The sequence below is a fragment of the Corvus cornix genome, chromosome 4 (genome assembly GCF_000738735.6).
Source record: "Corvus cornix cornix isolate S_Up_H32 chromosome 4, ASM73873v5, whole genome shotgun sequence".
In the NCBI taxonomy this organism is placed as follows: Eukaryota; Metazoa; Chordata; class Aves; order Passeriformes; family Corvidae; genus Corvus; species Corvus cornix.
The window spans coordinates 6,335,211-6,358,262 of NC_046334.1; the positions used below are offsets into that span (position 1 = coordinate 6,335,211).

The following is a 23,052-nucleotide window of genomic DNA, read 5'->3' on the forward strand; positions in this document are numbered from 1 at the left end:
TCCCATCCCGTCCTGTCCGTCCCGTCCCGCCCTTCGCCCGCCCTCCCTCCTCCTCCTCCTCCTCCTCTTCTTCCTCCGCTTCCCGCTCCCGCCCTCCCATGCGGTGCCTCAGCACCGGCAGCGCTTCGGGTGAGCAGCAAGTGACCTTCGCGGGCCGGGCCGCGCTGGGGGTCGCCGTGCCGCCCGCCCAGGGAGCGGTGCCAGAGCGGCTCCCACTGAGGGCAGGAGCTGCCGCCGCTCCCCCCTCACGGCATTGCCCGGCCCCGGGGGCGGGCTCGGGGCGCGGGGGTAGCTGAGGGGGCGGAGGGGCCGCCGTATCCGTGTCCTGCCTTACGCCGCACCTTCCCGCGGGCGCTGCGGCAGCTCCGGTCCCGCGCGGGCGGGCTTGGACGGGGGAATTGCAGAGACTTGGGATCGAGGGTCCCGCCTGCCCCCTTTGAGTGCTCGGCTCAGGCTTGCAGGGAGCTGATCGCACCCTGCTTTAGGCCCCGGGTTTTATCCTCAGGCTCCTCCGTGTCCGTCCCGTTGTGTGGAGTTATTGTGGGGCTTGTGTCTGCCTTGACTTGAATTTTTCGTGATTTCTTTGATTTTTAAGCAGTCATTTCTTCTATGAGAAAAGGACCTGGCGTTAATTGTAAGAGAGATTTTTTTTAAACAGAGAGGGAGGGTAGGGAAGTTGGCAACTCCGCCTTCTAAAACAGAGCCTCCGTGGTTTTTTCAGGTTGGCTGCTGGGTGGGAGCTTTTTCACATCCATGTATAGAATAGAAACTACACTGTGGGCTTTGAGTGAAGTCCTCGTGTAATTTCCAGGGGTGTTTTTCTTGTAACTGAAGCTATTTGCACTGGATAAAAAGCAATAGCTGATCTTTTATGTGTTGGATTTTTGGATGAATTTTCGTGTCTGTTTCTATGTTTCTTCTTAGTGTGCTTTTGTATCAGAATGCAGTTTCCATTCACAGATCAAGATTATGTAAAGCTTTCCGTGTTAACAATATATTCATTCAAGATTCATAACACAGATCCTGGCTCTTGGGCCACACAACTCCACAGCATTTTTATCAGGTCACTGCTTCCAGCTGACCTGTCTCACAGAGGGATTGGGATGTGGCACGTGTACTGTCAAGTGGCAGAAATCAAGTCTCATTCTGAAATGGCCTTTGCTGATTCTTTCATTTTCGTTTCGAATCCTCACTGCTGAAATACTCCCGTTAATGTGACGTTATAAAACTTCAGTCTCCAGGAGTTGGATTTGCCTTTCCTGGCAGTAAAAGTGTTTGTAATTGTCTTTCCATGTAGGCATGGATGGGCAGTGACTGAAGCATGTCCTGCCCTTTTGTTACAGAGATACAATAGGGACCATCCTCCCAAATTTTTTATCTCAGTGATATTTCTGAGAAGTTCTATGCAGCATACTTCACATACTAGGAATATCTTTTTTGCTTGTTTTAGTGTTTCCTGTACTCTTTCCAGTAATGCTTTTATCTTGGTTCTGATTAATTGAAATATCCCGAGTTACTTCAGAGTCTCCACTCCATCAATGAAGCAGAAGAGACAATGAGACAATACTTTTGCCTCAATCAATATTACATTTAAATATAATGTATTTGCCTAGAAAGATGTTTTGGCACATTCTTGGTGCAGCAGAGAGCTTGTCAGGCCAGACTTTGGACTCCAAGCAAAATCTACATCTTCATGTTTTTAAAACAAAAGGTGCCCACTATGACTTTCTGCTCATTTCATGTATTTATTTTTACCCTGTAATGATTGAACAATCCTGGGGCCATTGTGGCTTTCTAGGATGCTTGTTCTAGTATTTGAGTACCTTAAATTGTCTATAATTTCTGTTTTGATAGTAATTTATTCTAGGTGTTAAAGAGTTCTCCTTTTTTCTGTATATCAATTCTTAAATATTGGCTTTCTAGAAGTGCAGAGGAATGTTTTTGTTTATCTGACCACAATTTTAACTTGTTACAGTCAAACAAGTTTATTTTTAAAAATGGCCATATTGGAGTATGGCAGAATAAATGCTTTTGGATGAAAATAAAATTTTAAAAACCCCATAGATTAAATCACACTATTTTGGAGTGTGATGAGATTGAGTACATTTAGTATGGAGGGAAATATGAGAAAATGCCTGAAATGAACTTACTAACCAAGCCTTTGATTATTAAATCTGTTGTTTTCTTAGGTGTACACGGATCCTGGACCTTTATTTTTAATTGAGTAACCTGTATGCTGCTGACCAAGAAACCAGACTTAAATTCTCCTTCTTAGTAGTGTTTGGTTTTTTTATTTTTCCTTCCTCATTGGAAGAGCTCAGCAGTGGCTCCCTGTTCACTTCAGTAAGTATTGCTTTGAAAATAATACTCAGCTTGCCTAAAGTCTTGTTAGATTCAACTCTACTTGAGCTGGTGTATTTGTTGAAAGAGAAATGATCCTGGCAAGGGTTTTGAGAGTGTGATTTCTTCTCAGAAAGGAGTCGGAGGAGCATTGCTTTGAAAACCGTAAGAAATGGCAAAATCTGAACGGAATGGATAAAATAAGGATTAGGATATGTGTTTAAAACACCAATGAAGGCAAAACCAGTGCCTGGAACTACATTTTCTCTCTCCTTTTCTTTCCTCTCTCTCTCCTTTTTCTTTCCTCTCTCTCTCCTTTTTCTTTCCTCTCGCCCTCCTTTTTCTTTCCTCTCGCTCTCCTTTTTCTTTCCTCTCGTTCTCCTTTTTTCTCTCTCTCCTTTTTTTTCTTTCTGTCTCTCCCCTTCTTTCTGTCTCTCTCCTTCTTTCTCTCTCTCTCCTTTCTCTCTCTCCTTCTTTCCATTAAGAAGATGAAGAGATGAAGTCTTCTACTTGTTCAAACCCAAACATTGTTTCAAGCTTCCATTCTGAGATGTGTTTATGACTGCCCACACTGACTGAAAAGTTTTGCCATCGTACCTCTATTGAGAGGACAGAGATCAGTGCCACTCTTTGTTTTATCACTTCGGGTAAAGTACAGTTAGGACTGGTTAGAGATGCAGTTCTGTGACCTGATGTGCCTCTTCCGTCAGCTTGTCATCAGTGGTGTAATGAATATCTGGTTATAATTAGCTTTTTAAATTCCTACAGGTTGTATAAACTGCCTTTATATTTTCTTCAAAACAAAAAGAGTTGACCTGAATATCAAGGTTAACTTTCTTGGAATACATTAGGTGGCTTTTCCTTAATTCAGAAACCAGAATAAGAAACTACTTTGTGTTACAGTCAATGAGTTTGCCACTCATGTTGACAACCCCTTTAATTGCCTTGTTTTTACCTCTTCTTTTTCACAGATGACAGTGTGCTGCTAATGGGTGTAAGTAAATTAGATGTCTTGTACCGAAAGCTTCTCCTCACTAAACTTTTCATCAGAGGATGGGGAAAGCCAGAGGATCTGAAAAGGTGACTTGTTAAAAAGTAATGGCATTAACAATATCTTACATTAAAAGAAAAAAACCCCCAAACCTTGAAGTAGCAACAGTAATTGCTATCCTGTACTTAAAATACCAGAAGTGTTTAAGTTGGTTTTGTTCAGGAAATCATGTGTTTCTATACCAAGGAAGTAACTGGATTTAAGAGGAGCCTTAAAAGCATTTGCAATTTTTTTCCTGTTTAAAGAGGCTCTTCTTGAGAGAATGTCTGTGTGTCGAACTGTATTTTTCACTTATGTTTATATGATGACATACTTCAAACAGCATCTCTGGAAGTGTTTTCTAAAAACAACACTTGATGAATTTCTGCAGAAGAATTGTTTCTGTTTAACATTAAAGTGGCTCTTGCTATCTCTCTGTAACTTGCTAATTAGTTTTAAAAGTGTAAGATTTAATCAGAAGTTTCTCTCACAGCCCAAAGTAGTAAACTCTTTCCTTCTAGATGTCTTGAAAATAAGAAAAAATTGGAAGTACCTCTTAATTTTTAAGCATTTGATTATTTTTGTTAGTTACTATTGAGATTAACACCTGGAAGTTGAGCACTTTTATTTCTTAAATTTAAAAATGAAGTGACAATATATATATATTCTGCATTGTGCAGTATTTAAATAGGAAATAATAAATCTGCATTTTTTAAGCTCACTCTTATGTATATGAAAGTCAATAAAGAAAACTTTGAAAACTACTGAAATAAAATTTTGTGCACTGGATAGCAGTGGAGTTTTATGGGAGCTTGTTTTTTAAGTCCAAGTGAAAGATCTGATCTGGAAATGGCACTTGGATTGCTTCGTGTGTCTGTCTTCAGTTGATTTTTCTCTTAAGTAGCCGACTGTCCTGCAAAATGAGAATGCTGGCTTTGGTTGGAATAACCAAAAATAGTGGGGTTTGTTTTGGTTGCAGCATTTCTGTATTCTGTTCCATCTGTGTATCCAAAATGGGATATTTTAATGTTTTCAAAACCTTCTCTCTTAAAAACTTTTGGGCTCTTGGTGAGACACGGTGAAGTTTCCCTGCCCCATCTCCACCTCCCTCCAGTACAAGTGGTGTCTCTGTACGGGGGAGCCTCTGACTGATGCTGCTGTTCACCAGTGCAAGGGTAAACTGGGCTCTGGAGGGTGATCACACCCACACCAAATGGCAATAAGGGAGTGTTGCTGGTGCTAATGGTGATAGCAGCTACAGCTCCTCCTTCATTCAGGGGAAAAACCTCTCCCACCAGATCACAAGTGGTGGGGGAAGCAGGAGGCAAGCTTGCTGGTCTGAAAAGGAGAAGAAAGTTTTCCTATGTGTTGCCCCTGACTGGGAAGATGAGCTGTTCCCTAGCAGCCTGGCTTCACCTCGATGAAGAAGGAAGAATACCAGCTCCTCCTGACCCCTCACACTGGCTTGTGGGAGGAGGGCTTTTATTTCTGTTTGTTAACTCATCACTGTGAAGCTCCGTTATTAAGTTATTATTAAATTTTTTATACTTCAAGCATTAACTGAGATTGAATGACTGACTGCTCTGCCTAGGTGTAATCTGAAATTTTATGTGCACACCCTTGATGTGATGAATGTTAATATCCTAGCTCTTTGTCCTCAACTCATTAGCAAGGGTTGAAATTCCTCAGCAGAGGCAAGATTTAGCCTTCGCTATCCACCTAACTATAGAAACAAGACATAAATGCAGTATTTTTAGAAGATTTATTGTCAAACAAAACATCTCTTCATTTAGCATACCCTCCACTCTCACCTCTTAACCCTTACTTTCTCAGAAATACTTAATGCACTTGCTGTTCTGTATAAGAAAAGCAAAGGTTATAAAGTAGAGCTATTCTTTATGTGGTGATAAACTGGATTTCCTTTCCATTCTGTGGCTTTTCTGTGGTGTTCGGGAGGTGAACAAGTCATTCCTTGTCAATCAAAACTGTTCTAGCTGGTCAGGTAACGTGTGTATTTATGACCATAAGAATGAGCAAGTTATTCTTAGCATAGAGTATTTAAGGTTGAGAGGGCAAATTTGAGGGCATCAAGTCAAAATCCCTGTTCAAAACAAAGCTGACTTATTTCTTCAAGTCACTTGGCCATTCATTCATTTGAAAGGCCCTTGAGGATGAAGATCAATTATAGTTTCCCTGGGCTATTTTTCCATGTGCTTAACTGTGAAAGCAATCTTTCACTTTGCTCCAGTAGGGATTTCTTACACTGCAACACACAGCCATTGCCTCTGCAGTATTCATGTCCTTCAGTAATCTTGTCCTCTGAGAAGAGTTTTGTTTCATTTTCTTTGTGTGACTCTGCAGCCCATTTAAGTAGCAGAAGAAAGCAATCAGATTTGCCCCTTAGCCTTCTGTTCCCCAGCAAGATATCTGAGCCCATTTTTTTTAACTTAAAAGCATCCTATGGTAGCTACCTACCCTATGCTGGCCTGATTAATCTGTGAATGGAAAGCTGGCTTCATGACTTTTATTTGTTTGTGGCTTACTTTAGCTCCTGAAATTTTATATAAATATGTCTCTTCTTTTTTTTAGATTAAAAGTTGAATCTTCTCTACTTGTTTCCTTTCAACAGAATATTTGAATTCAGAAAGATTATTGGAAACAGGGAAAAGTGCCAGACGCTGGTTTCGAAAGATTACCCAGTGTTCATTGACAAGGTACTTAAAAGCAAGAGATGACATGATTTAACTACATTTATTTTCCTAATGCTATATAAAGGTACTTAACACCAGGCTACTTTTATAGCTTCTAGCAGAGAATGGAAGGAAACAGAGACTAAAGAAGTGGCTGTACAGATACTGTTGTTTCTTTTTTTCCCAGTAGTACAATAGTTGGGGAGTGAGATGTCAAATATTAAAACTCAGAAAGTGTTCAAAACTTACTATGTGTTATCAAATGTATTTAAAATGGGACAGCATTACACCTTTCTTTGATTCCTGTAAAAGTTTATTTAATAAAAGCAAAGCTGGAAACAAATGTTTTGACTGTGTTGATAACGTGTGTCTCTATATTTGAGGAGTAGGCCTCTGCTCTGGGTTTTTTTAAGCAAGTTTTTATCCTACAACAAATTCTACTTTAAGAGATTTGCTTTCAGAGCAAGTTAAAGACTGACATAACATTTATTGCTATTGTCCCATTCTCTCTGCAGGTTGAGGGGCAATCTGACTGTAAAATCCTCGAGGGGCACTTCATTTCCCCCTTGGCTCATTGTGTCCCAGGTATCCTGCCAGTCGAATCTCTTGTAGCAAGGTAAGAGAAACCAAGAGGTATTTCTTGCTGGAATTAGTGCTGCAGAGTAATAATGGTCTATAAGTAATTTTATTGTGCAACTAATTGATTGTAAAGCAAACTATCTGTAAATTATTTCAAACTGGGGGTATTTTGGACTAATGTGTTAAAATAGATTTGTTTTTAAATGTGAAAACAAATCTTATTCATGTGATAGTTCAATCTATGTATTTAAAAAATCCACTAGCAAGTATGACTTTTTTTTTTTTTTTTGTGTGTGTGTCCACCGAAATAATATTGCACAAAGCTGTAGAATACCCTGGGTTTGTTTTTTTCCAAATGAGGGGGATGCTGGAAAAGAAGAACAGTAGTTATTGTTTTGTATGTAGCAGGAGAAGCTGTTTATATCAAAGTATATTATATTGTATTTGAAGGAGACATTCCAGCTTTCCATTTACATTGAATACAAAAAATGTTATATGTGTGACGAAGTAGCAAGCTCATTTAATTGTAGCAAGAGAATCTGGTGCATTTCTTTCTTGGTAAAAAAATGAAAAAAAAGCGTTCTCACAGAAGGCTGGAGGCTCCCTGACAGTGCTGGTTTCACACTAACAATGCTTTGCAGATGAGGAGTGGGTTTGCAAAGGGAGCATAATTTCTGTTTGCTTTTAGTTTTGAGCTGAACTGTCATGATGAATTTTTCTTCCTAGACTTCATTAAATGTTTAATAACATAAACATAAAAGTTTGTCAGCTCAGATTGATACTGACGTTGTAAATTTTGTCAGTAATACTGGTTGGTGTTTTTATATGTGTGCTTAAGCATGTAACATTAAGGAATGTGAGACAAAAGGTTGGTAGTCAAGGAATCAGTTCTATTCCACCTTGCCTCTGACTGTTAACATTATCAAACTAATTAATACCATATTGGAAAATACAATATGGTCGTTGTTTCCTTATCTGTGTTCTCTTGTGCTTTGTAGCCAAGTTACGATATTGTTGCTTTGGCCAGTATTGTGACAGTTTTGAAAAGCTGTACAAATTTCCCTTAAGATGGTACGAATGAAGTGTAACAACACTGTTGTAGGTAACAGTGCTCCATCTTGTGGGGAATAGTGGCGTCTCAGAAGGGATTTTTTTTTCAGTAGTTCAGACTATGAATAAGTAGCACCAGAAGACATTAATTGATTGATGTTGGGTATATAGAATAATTTCATGGTTTGTATGTTGGGTTTTTGATTTTTTTTTTAATTTATTGCTCATCTTAATCTTCAATTTCAGCTGTTGTGCCTTCAGGAGAAAAATAGCAATGATGCCTAGGACAGCTGGACATGCTTGTTTAGGCTGCTCTTTATCTGAAGTTGCATTTCTCCACTCTGCAAAGTTTAAATTGTGATGATGAGGTAGTAGTCTTTTTTAGGAACATGGTCTTTCATCTTAGCTCCTTTTCTTGTTTGGCCTTTCTTCTGTCCTACTTTCAGATTCCTTTGTTTGCTGAACGTGTTCATGAAAAATGATGTTGCTGAATTGCTGGCAGTTTGCCTGCTTGGGTTACAAATACTTTATTATGTTGGTTTGTTTTTGTTTTTTTTTATTAATTTCTCTTGATGCAGCTTGTAAGTAGAAATGCTTACTCTGCTAAAATAGGCGTTCATTTCTCACAGATTTCAGTTCATCATACCCAGAAGATGGAATAGCAAGCACAGACCTGTGTGCATTCATTTAGCAGGCACTGGAGATCATGTGAGTGTATAAAATGTAAAATTGGTTGTTATTGAGAAATTAAATTGTCAAATTTTGTCTTACCTGTATTGTTTGTGCGTCTTGTCTTTAGCACTTCTGGAGGAGACGCACATTAATGGCACGGCCAATGATTAAAGAAGCCTGTATGGCTTCCCTGTTGCTAGAAAATCCTTACTATATCCTTTTGTGGAAAACACGGTAGTTATTCCTAATGTCCTCTCTGGAAGGCAGAAGAGTTACCACACTCATAAAATACCTACTTTTTGGATCCATTCCCAGGGGGTAGAAGCAAAGAAAGTTATGACCATTACATGAAACACAGTTCTGTGGTACCTCAGGTAAATTTTGAGAAACTTACTATTACCACTTAAGATGTGGTTTGTTTTTTTTTTTTTAAACAGTTAAGTTCTGTTCTGTCATCTTGTATAACACTATTATTCTGTTTCATTAAATAGGATCTTGGGTTACACTTTTTCCTACCCATATATCTGACAACGATAAAATGTTGCAAACTACATCATCAAGGCAGATTGGATTTGATTTAGTGACAGTAAAACATTGGGAATTTAAGTTCCAAATTTCAATTAATTTGCTATTTATGTATATTATTTATTTTATCTTTTTTTTTTTTTGTTTCAATGACCAGTTTTGATAAAGCCTTTTTTACTTTCTTTAACTGGGGTCTTTTACATGGCTGTAGGAAACCTAAGGATCAGTTGTAAGTATTTCTGTTGCATTTATGGATACTGTCTTTTTAAAATACTGCTTTTCTTTTTTTCTCTTTTGAGCCAAAAGTTATCAAAACGTGGATAGCTTATTAAGAAAAAAACATTCTACAAACCATTTGTAACGTGCTAATGTGAAATTGTCTGCTCTTTACTAAACTGCTTTGGAGTTGTGTTAGGCAATCTCAGGGATCAGGAAAGTTTGCACAAGATGGACTTGCAGTGTGAAGTGACATGCAAACGTCTTGTGTGAGTACAAGTCAGGGCCATTTTATTTTCCTGACTCACAGCTGCACATGTACAAGTGCTGCTGTCATATTTCAGTCAGCTGTGAATATTCTTTGGTCTGATAGTGTATTTCCATTATAATTGCTAGGATTTTGCTTTTCCAAGACCTTTTAAGGATTTACAGACGTACAAATAAATCTAGCGTTGGTCAGTTTTTAGTCAGTGGAGGCTATGCAATATTCAGTGTTTTATAGGATTTATTCCTTCAATCATTTCTTAAATGTGAATTTAGAAGCCTAATTAGGAAGTCTTGGTTTTTTACTTTTTACATTTTCCAAACCACAGAAGTATTATCAGAATTCAACTGGATATGTGTCTGAGGCAAAGCTGTGCTTTTAGTCTCCCAATATTTCTGAAAGTCCAAATATGAGTTGGTGTCTTAATCCTTTTTAATCCTAACTTGGACATTTAAAAAGACTGGAAGACACAGGGAAGGTGATTTATGTGAGATTATAGGAAAGTGACAGGGGAAAGCGTGCGCTGGAATACATCCATTGGTAGGTTTATTTCCAGTTATGGGTGATCTGATGCAGAAGAATGGATTAAATAACTCTGTTCTCAGTTGTCCAGTGTGTCAGCTTTAGTAGGTCACGTATCATGTAGAGAAGGATTGTTTCAAGGGGGGGTGCTCAGTCTAATACCCCATCAGGTAATTGTCGCTCTCCAATACAGGGTTACACAGCACCAGCGGTTGTAGTTAATATGCTGGTGACAGTGTTCAGTAAATACAGCAGCTGCAGAGGAATCTCATAAAGCTGTAGGAAAGAGTTGCATTAGGCTGTAAATGCTGCTCTGCAGCAGCTATGTTCATTTCTGTGTGACTTCACAGTGAGCTTTGTCCTTGTGCTTCAGAGTGTCGCAAATGTGATGGTGGCATGCTGGCAGGGGAGGCCAGGAGCCCTTTGTAACCTGGCTGTGGTACTGAAAATACTCAGTGCCCCTCCCCAAGTTAGAGGTCTATTATTTTTAGAGTCCTTCTGATGGCTCAGCCAGATAGATTTCTACTTTTTTGTGTGTCTTCTGTTTTAATGCTTTGCAGTACACTGCCTGAATTTCTCAGCACCGTGACAAACTTCCCACTTTACAGTTTCAGTCTTACAGTGACACTGATGAGTGCTTCCAAAGCTGACATACTGATTGCTCTTCAAATGTTGTGTGCAATTTTTCAATGATGTAAAACAGGTAAATAAGAAAAAAAAAAAGTTGTTTCTGCAAACAAGATAGTGTATGCCTAGGACTTTAGCACTTTGATTCTATTTCTAAAATGTCTGTGACAACTTCACAGGACAGAATATTACTACTAATGAGATGCTAGTGTTGGTAATAACTGTTTCCAAAAGACCAAGTTGTCAGTGATATTACATTAAAACCAGGTGTCTATTCCTAGTCCTCATTTGGGTGAAAAATTACAAGTGCCAGAAAATCTGGGCTTGCTTTTTCCTCCTGTTGAATCAACAGGATTTCAGCTCCAAAATTCTCTGGGATTGTGATTAAGCTGTGTATAAAAGTATGTATATATTGATAAGAACTGTCAGAGTCTAATCTTAGAAAATAAACCCTCTATTTTCCTTTTCTGGGGAGAAAAGACGGTCATGTTTAAAAAATGTCTCGGACCTGTTTGTGATGGGAGGAGCTCTAATTCTAGAATCGGCAGCTCTTTTGCACTGGCTAGAGAGAGAAGGCTATGGACCACTAGGGATGACTGGAATATCCATGGGAGGACATGTAAGCTTTTATATCTCCTGTTCAGTAACTTTTGTTTTAACTTCTCATTTGATCATGTAGCATACGGGAATAATTTGTTTTACAGTGTTGATCTCAGAAGTACTTTAAAATAAGCACTTAGAGTCATGAGAAACAAATTGTTGGCAATTCTCATGTTCCGTGGTGCTGAATTAGTAGAATCCTTAATATGTACTGACAAACCATAGAGCCCTTTGTCAGCCATCTCCCAGCAGGCTTAATAAGAATATAAACTTCTCACATAATTGTTTTTTTTTCCACAAGGAGGGGTGGCAGCAATGTTTGCTGAAAGAAAGTCTGCACTGATCGATTGCTGATTCTCCCTCTTTTCCTCCTTTCTTCTTGCTTAAACCTTTGTGTTTTAATGCACTGTGTGAAATACCCCCTCTTTCTAGGCAGGTTGTAATTGAGGTGACTTTTGGTGTCAGTTCTGTTCTCAACTCATCTCTTTTTTTCCCCTGATCATTGGTACTGATCAGAGGTTTCTGCGGTGAGGTGGCTAACATTTTCTGTGTGAGTCTGTGCATATTCAAACTAAACCAGCAGTGTATCACTAAGGTGCTTGAAAGACTAATACACAGTCAAAATGTTATTGCTCGTGTCTCTGCAGATTAGCATGGGTCTGTGAGACACAGGTGCAATACCTTTATTTCTTTGTTGTTAGGAGCTCAGTAAATAATGTTGGCAATGGTAGTGTTTACTGAAAGGAAAATACTCCCCTAGAGCACAGTTTTATAACTCTAAATGTCATAAATCTACAAAGTACCTTTGATTTCCATCAACATCACCCTGCTGAGTCAGCAACTGCTGTGAAATAAATAATATTTGATGTTGATCCTCTATAGAATGTGTTTTACAATGGAAGGTTGTACACATTGATTCAGTTCTACTAAAGGGGAGAGAGTTCTACTACTGGAGAGAATCAGAACAGACGTGTGGTGTTCTTGTAACTTTTTATTAATAAAAAATAGTTAGAATAGAATTATAGTTCAATTGCATAAATCCAGTTATTAGAACATCTAGAACAGACATGAGGTGTTTTGTATTAATAGAATAAAACTTGTAAAGAACATACCATATAGGGAACTTCTGTACATTGAACTTTCTTGCCCTGTTTTTTTCTGGTATAAACAGAATAGTCACAAAAATATGTTCTGAGAACTGATGCAAAAGTAATGATTCAAACTTAAAGGACAGAAAAAGAGTGCACTTAACATGTTGAATTACTTCTCCTTCAGATTTTGTTTCCAGTACACAAAGTTTAAAAGTACAGAATTTAAATAATCCTTCTCATAGATTGCCTTTGTTTTGCCTTGAAATAAACTTGCAAGAGCTTGGTGAAAAGCTTCATAGAAGTTTTTTATAGTTTTAAACAACTAATAGCTTGTATTAGTTTTTGTAATTATAATGATAATTAATATAATTACAAATATAATTATAATTAATTATAATTATAATTAATGGAATAGTTAGTAAATATTCCATTGGGAACTCTTACAACCAAATCCAATTCAGCCTTGAAATGAGTCCTTTCCAGAGCAACGTTTGTTTTTAAAAAAATCACTGGAGAATGGATAGTAACTTCCAAATAGGTGAAAGCATATCCACCTGCCACAATCCTTAACTCTCTGACATCATGTGTTTCATAAATACCATATAAACAAAGAAATTGAAGATGAGAGAGTTCTTTTTTACCATATTGGGAATTCAATATTAAAATGTGTAATAAGTGCCTTTGATTCTAGATGGCTTCACTGGCAGTGACAAACTGGCCTAAACCATTGCCTTTGATTCCATGTCTTTCCTGGTCAACAGCCTCTGCAGTCTTCACTACGGTAATTAACAAATTACAAAATGCATTTTTTGTTAGTATATTAGATCGTAATCAGAAATGTAAGATAAAAGATTTGGGCTGGCCACAAGGGAGGTGGGATTCCATGGCCTGTGTTATAATGTGCTTATGCTTCGATTGCAATAATTCTGAGGGCTGTCTGGGAACAGAATTCTACTGAAAAAATCAGGAGAGGAACAGGTCAATTTCCTGCATGTATCATTATTTTAGAATGACCTCTGGGTTTTGCTTGTGTACTGAATGCTTTTATTTATCTTCTCAGGGTGTGCTAAGCAAGGCAGTGAACTGGAGAGAGCTGGAGAAACAGTATTTTACACAAGCTGTGTACGAAGAAGAAATCATTCAAATGCTTGAATATTGTGGAGTAAGTATGGTCTGTTTTCCCTATCTGCTAATATTTGCATGTGCCAATCTAGCAAATATTGTAACTTCTTTTTACTTTCACTTAAAGTAGACAATTGTTAGCTAGAACATACTGGCATGTTGTTTCTTTATGCTTTGATAAATTTGGTCTTTGAAGGAAAAACCTGAGAAACAAACCTAATATTTTGGTTGTATAATGAGTGTTAAGCGTAGCCCTTGCTACAAGTTTTCCCTTTGATCACACTTAGTGTAATCTGCAACATAAAATGTATTCAGTCAAAATTCTGATAAATAACTTTTTTTCCCCCCTAAGATTCTTTGCCTTGTGATAGTTCTTTTTCTAATACCTTACAGCAGGAGAAGAGAAGCTGGGGTGCAGATAGTTGTTTCCTGGGTATTTGCCATTTTAAAGTTAAATACACTCCAGCAACACTGATGGAGAAGACAAAATGAAAATAAACTTTTCAGGTTGTTCAGCTTGTGTCTCCCTAGCATTTAGAGACAGTTGATTTTTCAGTTCTAAACCTGACATTCGACCTGGTCAGATATGTTATTTTTCTATTATTATAATGAGGTCATTTAAGCTTAAATTACTGTAATTATAAATTCAGAGTTTAATTTAGAAAGAAAAACAGTTGTTTATGTCACAAACTACTGTATATATAAGAACTTCCTGCATTTTTTTAAGCTGACAGATATGTAGAATGAAATTTTCAAGAGGTTATGATGATCAGGATTTAACTGAGTGACCTGCAAGCTGAAAATAGAAGTGAGCAGTGCTGTGTGTGTCTTTTTCTTTTTTTTTAATAATGAGTTCATCTTAAAAATAAGATGAACCAACTGATCTAAGGGAGAAACCCTTAATAAATGGCCTGTTGTCTTTGTTTAGACAGATTCTTTCAAGATGGGACAAGACTTTGTTAAAAACTTCCCTGACAGTGTGGACAGTCTGGCGGATATGGACATGACTTCCAGAATATTCAGCTTTGAGTCCTTGAATGACACTGTATCTAAGGAAGCCGTTCACAGCTTTACCACAAACAGAAGTGCTCTAAGTGCCTCTTCAGAAAGACTCTTAATACAAGATGCTCCTAAAATGCAGTGCATAAATCAAACCTTTTCGACCAGTAGCAGTAGCAATAAAAACTTAACCAGTCCACAAGGACACAGGATAAATACAAGGAGAAGGAGTGACACTTTACAGAGAGAATCCTTAATGTTCATGAAGGGAGTAATGGATGAATGTACCCATGTAGCTAACTTCCCAGGTATGTATCTCATTGTTTCAATGTGCACTTTGGAAAGCTGAACAAAATACAGTGGAGGGAAAGGTATTTTCTTCATTCTCCAAGTGCAAACCTGGTGGCACCTTTGCTGAAATACGGAAATATTGTGACCATTATTCTGTAGCATCTATTTACTACTCCATTTCCTAATTGTTTTTTCTGTTCCTTCTTGATGGCCAACTAATGACAACGTGAATTAAAAATTTGCCTCTCAGTATCTTTGCTCATTTTTCTCCTCTGCCTTGCTGTAGCTCTTTTCAGATATGAGTTAGTGCATATTTGTATTATCTAAAGGAAGAAAACACCTGTGTGATGTGAATAATACTTAAGTGTAATTAATTAATCTGCTAATAAGGTTTTTCAAGCAAAAATCTCATATTGACTTCAGATAGAAAGTAGCCTGCATAGCTGAGCAACAAGCTTGAATGATACTGCCAGTAAAAACATTTTGGGGGTCCTTCTGGGCTGGTGCTGGCTGGTGAAGAGAGTTTCCCAGGGCAGGCATAGCGTATAGGGGGAGCTGTAGTCCAGCATTCCTTGGCATTCAGGACAAATCCTTTCCAGCACTGCAAACAAGTCATTGCTTCCTAGAGCCGCCTTAAAAGGTTCTGCTGCAGTGGGGGCTTGGAATTCCTTTTGTGGCAGTCCGTGGTCCGGCTGTGCATGTACCTGCTAAAGGCATCTCCTACAACGTGCTTTGACTTCAGATGGAGCTGTCTTTTAATGTCAAAACTTTCCTGATACTGGGCCCCTGTGCCACCTCATTTATTAATTCTGGCATTCAGTACTCCATTGGTACAAATGTTTAAATTTAAATAAATGTTAAAATTAAGCAAAAAGGAAACACACAATAAAAGGAACCTACACTAGTGTAGATTCTTTCACTGCTAGCCAGAGATGTTTTGTGACGAATACCAGTGAAGTGCTTTCCTTAAAGCTTTCAAAGTTATTTCAGTAGACAGAAAAAGCCCTGTAAGTTTTATTCTAAGTGCAGATATTCTTGTTTATCTAGACTTATCCAGGTATCACTTAGCTAAGCACTGACCTTGGAACTTAAGAGGATCTGTGATCCTGATGCACTTGTCAAAGTGATGAATTTCACCGTGTCAGTAGTTTCCCAGGTCTTGTCATTCCCTGGGAGACTTTGCATTCCCTGCCAGTATGGCCAGAGAGAAGCTTCAGAAGATCTCCCTAATGCTCAAATTTCATGGAAAATTGAATGGAAGACTAGGATTTATCTTAGCATTGCATATTCTCAATACATGATTTAGTATGAAAGAAGGAAGGGTTTAAATTATTGCTGACACCCCACTGCCAAACATCTTGGCTGGTCACTCTTTAACATATCACTTATTTTCTTTTTGAAGAGAGAAATATTCTGTGTTCAACATAATTTTGGTGTAATTTTGCTCAACATCATATTGGTGTTATTCCTGTTAGTAATCTGATTGGTGCAATTCTGGTTGTGAGTAATAAATATGTGTAACAATATGTTGGGATTTCTATGTTGCAAGTAAACCATGTAGGAAACAGAAAAGAAAGTGAACGCAGGCTGTACTTTCTGACCTCTTGTATGAAAAGTTGTCTTTTTTCCTCCATGAGGGAAAAAAAAATATATGAAACTTCTACACTGTTGAATTTCATAGTTCTTTTTGCCGATAAAAAGGAATCTTAAAGAACTGACATGAATGCTATAGAGTTTTGTTGGTAAGAGGAAAGACAGTTCTGTCAACTTCACAAGTCTTTGAGGAATTCCTGCTTTAGGGGTGGGAAGGGTAAGGGTTAGTTTGTTTTTCCACTGATGGCCTCACTACTGTAACATCAAAAACCAGATAAATTCTGCTGGAGATTTTAGAAAATGTACTTTTATTAAAGCTTAGAATAATTTAATTTTTTGTGAAAATAGCATTTTTACAACAGAAATCTCAGCTGTTGTGTTTCTACTTCTTACCACAGATAAATTCAGTTTTGCTTTGTTTTCCTTTAGTTCCAGTTGACCCAAGTTTAATCATAGTTGTACAAGCTAAGGAGGACGCGTACATTCCTCGCACTGGGGTGCGCAGCCTCCAAGAGATTTGGCCGGGGTGTGAAATCAGGTATCTGGATGGAGGTCATGTCAGTGCCTACCTCTTCAAACAAGGACTCTTCAGGTAAGGTGGACAGAAAAGTTTAAAATTAAATTTTAGATTTAATTAAAATGAAAGCTTGACTGTAAATAAGTAGTATGTGCATGAATTCGTGCCTTAGTAATATTAGGTGTTGATTTTCTAAAGACAGTTACATAAATCAGTTATATGAGTGCAGTTCTGTAGTTTTCCAAAAGTTTTAAATATTTGTGCTTCTAATTTTAAAATATAAGGATTTAGGAAGACTGTACACACCATTTAGGAAGTCTAAGCAACCACAAAAAAGAATAGCACTCTATTGGGTCAATGTATGCTAACCACTAGCTTACTGCTATTTAAAACTTCAGCCCTATTTTTATGATAGTTGCTCAAAAATTTTAAGTTATGCATGTCTCTGATGTGTTTGAGTAGAAAACTCCAAGTCCATCTATATTTGCACTTGCATTAAAGCTGGAAAACAGTCCCACTCATTCCTGGAACATCAATATATTACTGGTTTGAAGTGAGAGATCCCAGAAATAAAGGAAATAAATTGTGATGATAGCTTTGTAAATATATTTGTAAATGTATGGAAGGATGCCACTTATATCTGCCCTTTCCCAAATTGTACAAATTCTCTTCTCTTTTACTTGTTTCAGACAAGCGATTTACGACGCGTTCGACCGCTTTCTCCAGAAATACACCATGTGATCTTTCTAATGCATTCAGACTGATCTCATTTGTAATTCAGCTTACTGGAACTCATGTTTGGAAAACAAGCCTCTTGTAGTGTTGAGCAGATGGTCACTGACTGTTGTAGGTAACAATTACCAGAAGTGGTAAAGTACCAGCATTGCTTTCATTTCAACCCAGTGCCGTTCTGACACAGCTGCTTCAGCATTACCTGTGAAAAACCAACAGCAGCATTTGTCGGTGCATGAATGGTTCGTGTACTTCATGTCTAATCAGATTGTGTATTCCTTCAATTCTGAATGAATTCTGAATTGTGTGTCAGTAGAAAACAGACCAGTCAAGTATCTAAAGAATGTAAAATGTGCTGTGGGGCTAAGCTGCTCTCTTGTGTTTAGTGTAGTTTTGGTTTGTTCCAGATACCTCGGTTACCTCTGGCTTCCTCATGGCCTTGCTGTTCCTATTGTGTTATACTGTGGCTTTGCCAGCACTCAGCCTCTTGTGTTTGTCACTTCTTTTCTTGTCAATTATGAATTGAAAATGAGCCTTGGCAGAAGGCTCAGCACCAAATCGTGCAAATCGTGCAAAAAGAAACTTTGCCAATTCAAGGAAAAGTGAGGGAGAGACGTTTTCATTCAATACATCCATGAAGTTTTCCTGCCACTGAATTGAACTGTGCCATTACAGAAGGATCATGTAGCAAATCTTCAACCAGGTTCACAAAACTGGAATAAGTGAAAATCAAGTGTCTGGTATTTAATTGTTTACATAATTCAGTTGGATAACATAAGCTTCCAGATTTCTTTTCTTTTTTGGAATGATAGATGAAATAGAAATGGCATCATTTTACTTTCTAGGCACTGGCTGATTCTAAGCAGTTAAATCGACAGCAATTATATGGTGCTATAAAGACCTGTTGCAAATACTTCAACAGATGTCCTTTCTAAAGTGCACTCAGCGCTGATATGCAAAATACACTTGCACTGTATAATTTAAAAGATACGTGAGACTAAAGGTTACTGAAACAGTTAGGTTTGCTCCTTATTTTTCAATACTTGTCTTTTTTAATTAGATGGAAAATAAAGAAATTTTGATTTTGAGCACATTTAAGAAAGTCCAAAGTCTGTTATTTCCTCTTTTGGGATCAAAAATGCCAACAAATTGCAGTAGAATAAAAGGTTGTCATTTACCAACTGTGTGGATATCTCTCCACATCTTTTTTTTGTGGTAATCTCCTATAACATTCTTTTAAAACCAGTTTGCAGAGAAGTAGAAAACTGAAACACTTCAGTATTCAGTACAGTCACGACCAGGATTACACTAAAATGAACAGAAAAATCCAGCCATTTCTCAGAATGTGTGACTTCTGCACCTTTCCAGTCAAGCACTTTTGATCTCCATGGTTACTGTAAAGGTTTTTAGTAGTCAGAGTATGGAGCAAACAAAGCTCAGTGAATTTTAGTCAGGTAGACAGGACTAGTAACTGTGAAGAAATTATGGTTCATTTGAAAATCAGGTGTGTTCAGATAAAGCTGAAGAGCAACAATTCTGAATAACCCAAATTATGTAACATACAAATTTACTGAAAATGCAGAAGAAGCTCTGATCAGTCGGAAGTTAAATTGCTTCTTTCAAGTGGTTTTTCATAATTTCTTTGGACAGTGTTGGTTTTATATATGGGGAGCCAGTGTGAAGTGACTAGCACATTTGAGTAGAGTAGAACACCAAATATTTGGAGGGTTTGAAATCAAATATTAGTAAGTTTACAGATTAAAATTGAAGTCTTGAATAGTGTACTAAAAGATTCACAGGGTTTACAAGCATATTCATCAACTAAGAGTGCTTTATAAGAGCACTGTCTGCTGTGCAGCAGCTTTTGTAGCTCTGACATTTTAATGTAATTGTGTGCTTTATGCCCTGGTTCTGTTGCAGCTATGAGAAAGGGAGATAACTGGTGGCAAAGGGAAGGGCTTGAATAAATGCAAGAGAGAAAAGACAGATTTTGTAAAGGCCGGGAGTAAGCACAAAAAAAATCAACTATGCTACAAAGTATAACATGCCAAAGTAAATATTTTCAAAGTGCACAATACTGAGAATTACACAACTGATGGGAACTCTGCATCCTGAGGTTAGTGTCCTGATGGAATTACTAACAAGGTTTAACTTACCAAAAGGGCACAGAAGGAGGTTTAGGCTAATGCCACTCCTGCTTGTGAGAGTGTCTTTTGGGACAAATGCTCCTCCTGGTTGTGACAGTGTCTTTTGGAACAAGCAGTGAAAGACTGGTTTCTGACAAGAAAAAGGAATCACACTTTGCTCTGTAACTAAAGTCGCGTTGCCAAATATGAAAGCCCAGTAAGCATTATTTAAGAAATTTCTCAGGTTAGAATAATAAAAAAAGGAAAAACATGCTCAGTGGTCTATTTCTGCCAGTTATCAGACAAAGGGAGCTGGTCTGTGAAGGGGGGAATCGTGCTGTGTACGTGTTTTTAACCCTTGGAAAATTGACTTTTTAAATCATATTTTAAGGTGAACTCCTAAGAAAGTATAAATAATCCATTTTGATGTTAAATGAGAATGTGGTTTTAATCCAGGAGTTGCATGAGAGAAATGTTGTAATAAGGTTTCTTCCATGTAGCAGGTAAGCCATTCTGTATGTCTTAAATTTATTGTAAGACTGGCCTTGGTAATTTTTTGGTTTCAAATTTTTTCAATAAAAGTCCTAAAAACATTTAGGGGTGAGGGTTTTTTTCTCTCTTGTTAACAGGATTTCAAAATGCATCCCACTGTCATTCTGTAATCCTTTCTGTTCCTACTAGTGCTGTACCACAAGGAGAGCGGGTAATCTACAGGACGTGATAAAAGCTTCACACAACAAACACTGGTGCTGCTTTGATGTTTTCCTACATGCAGTACCCAGTCAAGAAAATAAGCTTGTATCAGCTAATTAAGATACCATTGTGATTCCAGTTTTACACTTTCCAGTGCAGGACACATCTAATAAATGTCAGGTGGAGCTTTTTGTAATTTTTTCCCCAAGGCCAAACAACTCCCAAACAACTCAAAAGGAACCACTCAGGATTTCTTTTTTAGCAAGGAGAGATCACTTGTGTTCTATTACTCTAGAAAGTCTGCAGAAAAACAACATATGAAGGAATGGAGTCTTGCTGCTTTTTCTTCTTACTGGAATGTCAAATGCCTGTAACAGAGATACTCTCTAAACAGTAGAAAAGTGAAAATCCTTGGATCCTCGGAATATTATTTTTGCTTGATAGCTGCTAACATTTTGAAGCAGGTATTTTTTTATTTATCTTAATTGTTTCTGTCTTGTGTTGTTTTGGGGTTTTTTTAAATGTTGATCTGAATTGCTGTTGGTTGGGCAGGGAAGTTTCTTTATCTCAGACTGTCAGGTTCTCTGCCAGCTTGGCTGTAATGATAAGTTACACGGTATGGAAAGGAGCTTTGGGGTGGTCTGTAGCCATGTAATTCCTCCTGAATTTTTACCCTATATGAGTAAAATGCTGCTATTCCATGCAATCCTGGAATTTGCAGTGTTCCCTGGTACGCTTGGATGCTTCCACACAAGATAAAACATGAGCATTAAAATGAAAATAAGAACTGTTATTCTCTTGGTATCACTTGGTGTGTATCAGCCCCTTTTCCAAACATGAGCATTTTAAGAACTGTGTTCCCGAAGGAGAATTTTGCCAAAGAAGTCTGACTTGCACTGCTAGAAAGTAATAAGGAGGATACAAGTGGACGAAATGCGAAGGATGAGTCTTAGCAACTTTTTATATCCTCTTCAGTCCCAGTCCATCCAATAAAGTCAGCAGGAAGCTCCATCCTACAGAGCAAAACAAGTATCGAAAACTTTTAAAGTGCCACGTAACTGATCAACTTCAGTGCTTTTTTGCCCCCCACATAATTAGCCCTTAATTAGTTCCCTGCTTTTTTCCTGCTCTGTTTAGGTTCCTGTGCTGTAGTATTCTTGCGGTCCCAGCTGGCCTACTCCTCTGCTTCCTTGTCTTCTAACACTTGTATGGGAAAAAGAGGAAACAAGAGGTTAATCCCCTTATTACCGGTGACTTAGGTAGGGCCTTTTTACTTTCATGTCACTCTAACCTCTGCTTAACTTCTGAGTTTGGGAAACCAAATAAAAGACATGGAAATAATTTTAAACAGTGTGACTGATACTCCTGTTTTCAGGAATGTATGCAATCAGCACATCCTTGATTAGTAAACATACAGAATCTGAAACAAATTGAGTTCTTGGTACCAAAGAAAAATGCTTCTAAGTGTTTGAAGATTTGCTGTAATTCTAATCATTCCACCTGTTTTACTCTTGATATAAATTTTGGAAGAAAGAAAATGTGTCACTTTCTATACAAAAAGTGCTTAGAAGCGGTACTGATGTTTTTCTCTGTGAAAATTCCTCTAATGTTTGGAGCTGAAATCTGCAATTACAGGAATGTGCATTAACGTATCTATGTGGTTTGCTCGTTGTCACATAACAATTGTTTTAGATGTTTTAATTTCAAGCCTTTACCACAACAGGTCATTAATTTCCAAATATCTTGAACAAAGCAGCAGGCACCTGAGGTTTGCTTTGAGGTAGGCCTGGACTTCCACCAGGTGATCAGGTCTGCTGCTGGATACACAGCTCCAGAATAATCCTAAGAATGTTTCAGTGCCTGAAGTGTCAGCTGTGGTGGGCATTTGTTTAGTTCTTGGTTGATTTTGGGTGGATTTTTTTTCTGATGAAGGGGTGAAACTCCACACAATCTCATTAAAGCAGAGAATTACATTACCCCAAACAGAACATCTTTTACTGCTGCAAAACCCAGGAAATTTTGTTACTTGTCACATGACTTCAAACATATTTGACTAGCTTTATAGAAGCCTATTTGGGAATTTGCTTAGTTCATTCAAGAAGTGTTGGCATTCTTTTTTGGAAGACCTCTTGTAAGAAAGGGAGTAAAACATGGCTGAGAGATGAATGAAATAAATGGGAGAGGAGCAGGTGTCTAAAGGCGTAATCAAGGAGAACTCTGGGAGCACTGGGAGCTGGCAAAGAGGGAAAGGGGTGATTAATGTCGTACTGTGGTGGCTTTCCTCATCCTGTGACCGTAGTGCTTGTGGGATAATGCAGCGGCAGAAGTGTGGGTATAACCAGTGAGCGTGGTATGAGTGCACGTGCTACTGTGGGATGATTTTCTGGGGGATTTTTGGCAGAAAGTAGAAAGGCAGAGGAGAGATGGTGTAATGGCAGAGGTACCTGTCTGTTGGAATGCTTAAATGATACGGGATTCCCTCGCTGCTGGGACCTCAAGTATGTTCTCATGCGCCTGTTGAACGCGTTCTCGAGGCTGTGCCCCGGGGAGTCCCCTTCGCACCAACGAAACGCGCTCATCCCCCAGCTCACCATATCGAGCTCCTCATCTCACCGTGCAGGTGCGGGCCAGGCCTGCAGAGCCGAAATGTCCGAAAGGCCCTGGAAAGCCTCCCGGCCGCGTGAGGTCACGGCGCACGGGAGAGCCCCGGGTCCCTCCCCCGCGCGGGCGGGGCCGGGCCGGCCGAGGCAGCGTGCCCGGAGCGCCGCCCGT

At 38.4% G+C, this 23,052-nt stretch overlaps 1 protein-coding gene and 1 long non-coding RNA gene across 8 annotated transcripts; one reads left to right on the forward strand and one right to left on the reverse strand.

Annotated features, from left to right (window-relative positions):
- Positions 1-26: 26 nt before the first annotated feature.
- On the forward strand, positions 27-20,180 carry ABHD18 (abhydrolase domain containing 18). Of its 6 annotated transcripts, none has more exons than XM_039551061.1 (14): positions 27-129; positions 2,190-2,343; positions 3,312-3,420; positions 6,000-6,084; positions 6,576-6,676; positions 8,319-8,397; positions 8,489-8,573; positions 9,088-9,115; positions 10,997-11,135; positions 12,899-12,988; positions 13,268-13,369; positions 14,258-14,636; positions 16,642-16,804; positions 17,419-20,180. In XM_039551061.1, the coding sequence occupies exons 3-14, from the start codon at positions 3,329-3,331 to the stop codon at positions 17,468-17,470; spliced, it is 1,395 nt and encodes a 464-aa protein (XP_039406995.1). In that variant the 5' UTR covers positions 27-129; positions 2,190-2,343; positions 3,312-3,328; the 3' UTR covers positions 17,471-20,180. The 6 variants fall into 6 exon arrangements, with proteins under 6 accessions (XP_039406995.1, XP_039406996.1, XP_019145650.1 ...); XM_019290105.3 differs by lacking the exon at positions 27-129 and adding an exon at positions 348-1,711; XM_039551062.1 differs by lacking the exons at positions 8,489-8,573; positions 9,088-9,115; positions 10,997-11,135.
- LOC120409908 lies at positions 18,102-22,986 on the reverse strand. Of its 2 annotated transcripts, none has more exons than XR_005601771.1 (2): positions 22,872-22,986; positions 18,102-21,293 (listed from the first exon to the last, which is right to left on the reverse strand). It is a non-coding gene; the product is annotated as an uncharacterized LOC120409908 (long non-coding RNA). The 2 variants fall into 2 exon arrangements; XR_005601770.1 differs by having other exon boundaries at positions 22,725-22,986.
- Between the last annotated feature and the right edge of the window lie 66 nt (positions 22,987-23,052).

What these genes read in the sequence shown, in the direction of transcription:
- ABHD18 (XM_039551061.1), top strand. Translation starts at nt 3,329, where the DNA reads ATGGGTGTAAGTAAATTAGATGTCTTGTACCGAAAGCTTCTCCTCACT. An exon ending in GAATATCCATGGGAGGACAT is followed by an intron (nt 11,136 to 12,898) that starts GTAAGCTTTTAT and finishes CTTTGATTCTAG; the next exon opens with ATGGCTTCACTGGCAGTGAC. An exon ending in AAATGCTTGAATATTGTGGA is followed by an intron (nt 13,370 to 14,257) that starts GTAAGTATGGTC and finishes GTCTTTGTTTAG; the next exon opens with ACAGATTCTTTCAAGATGGG.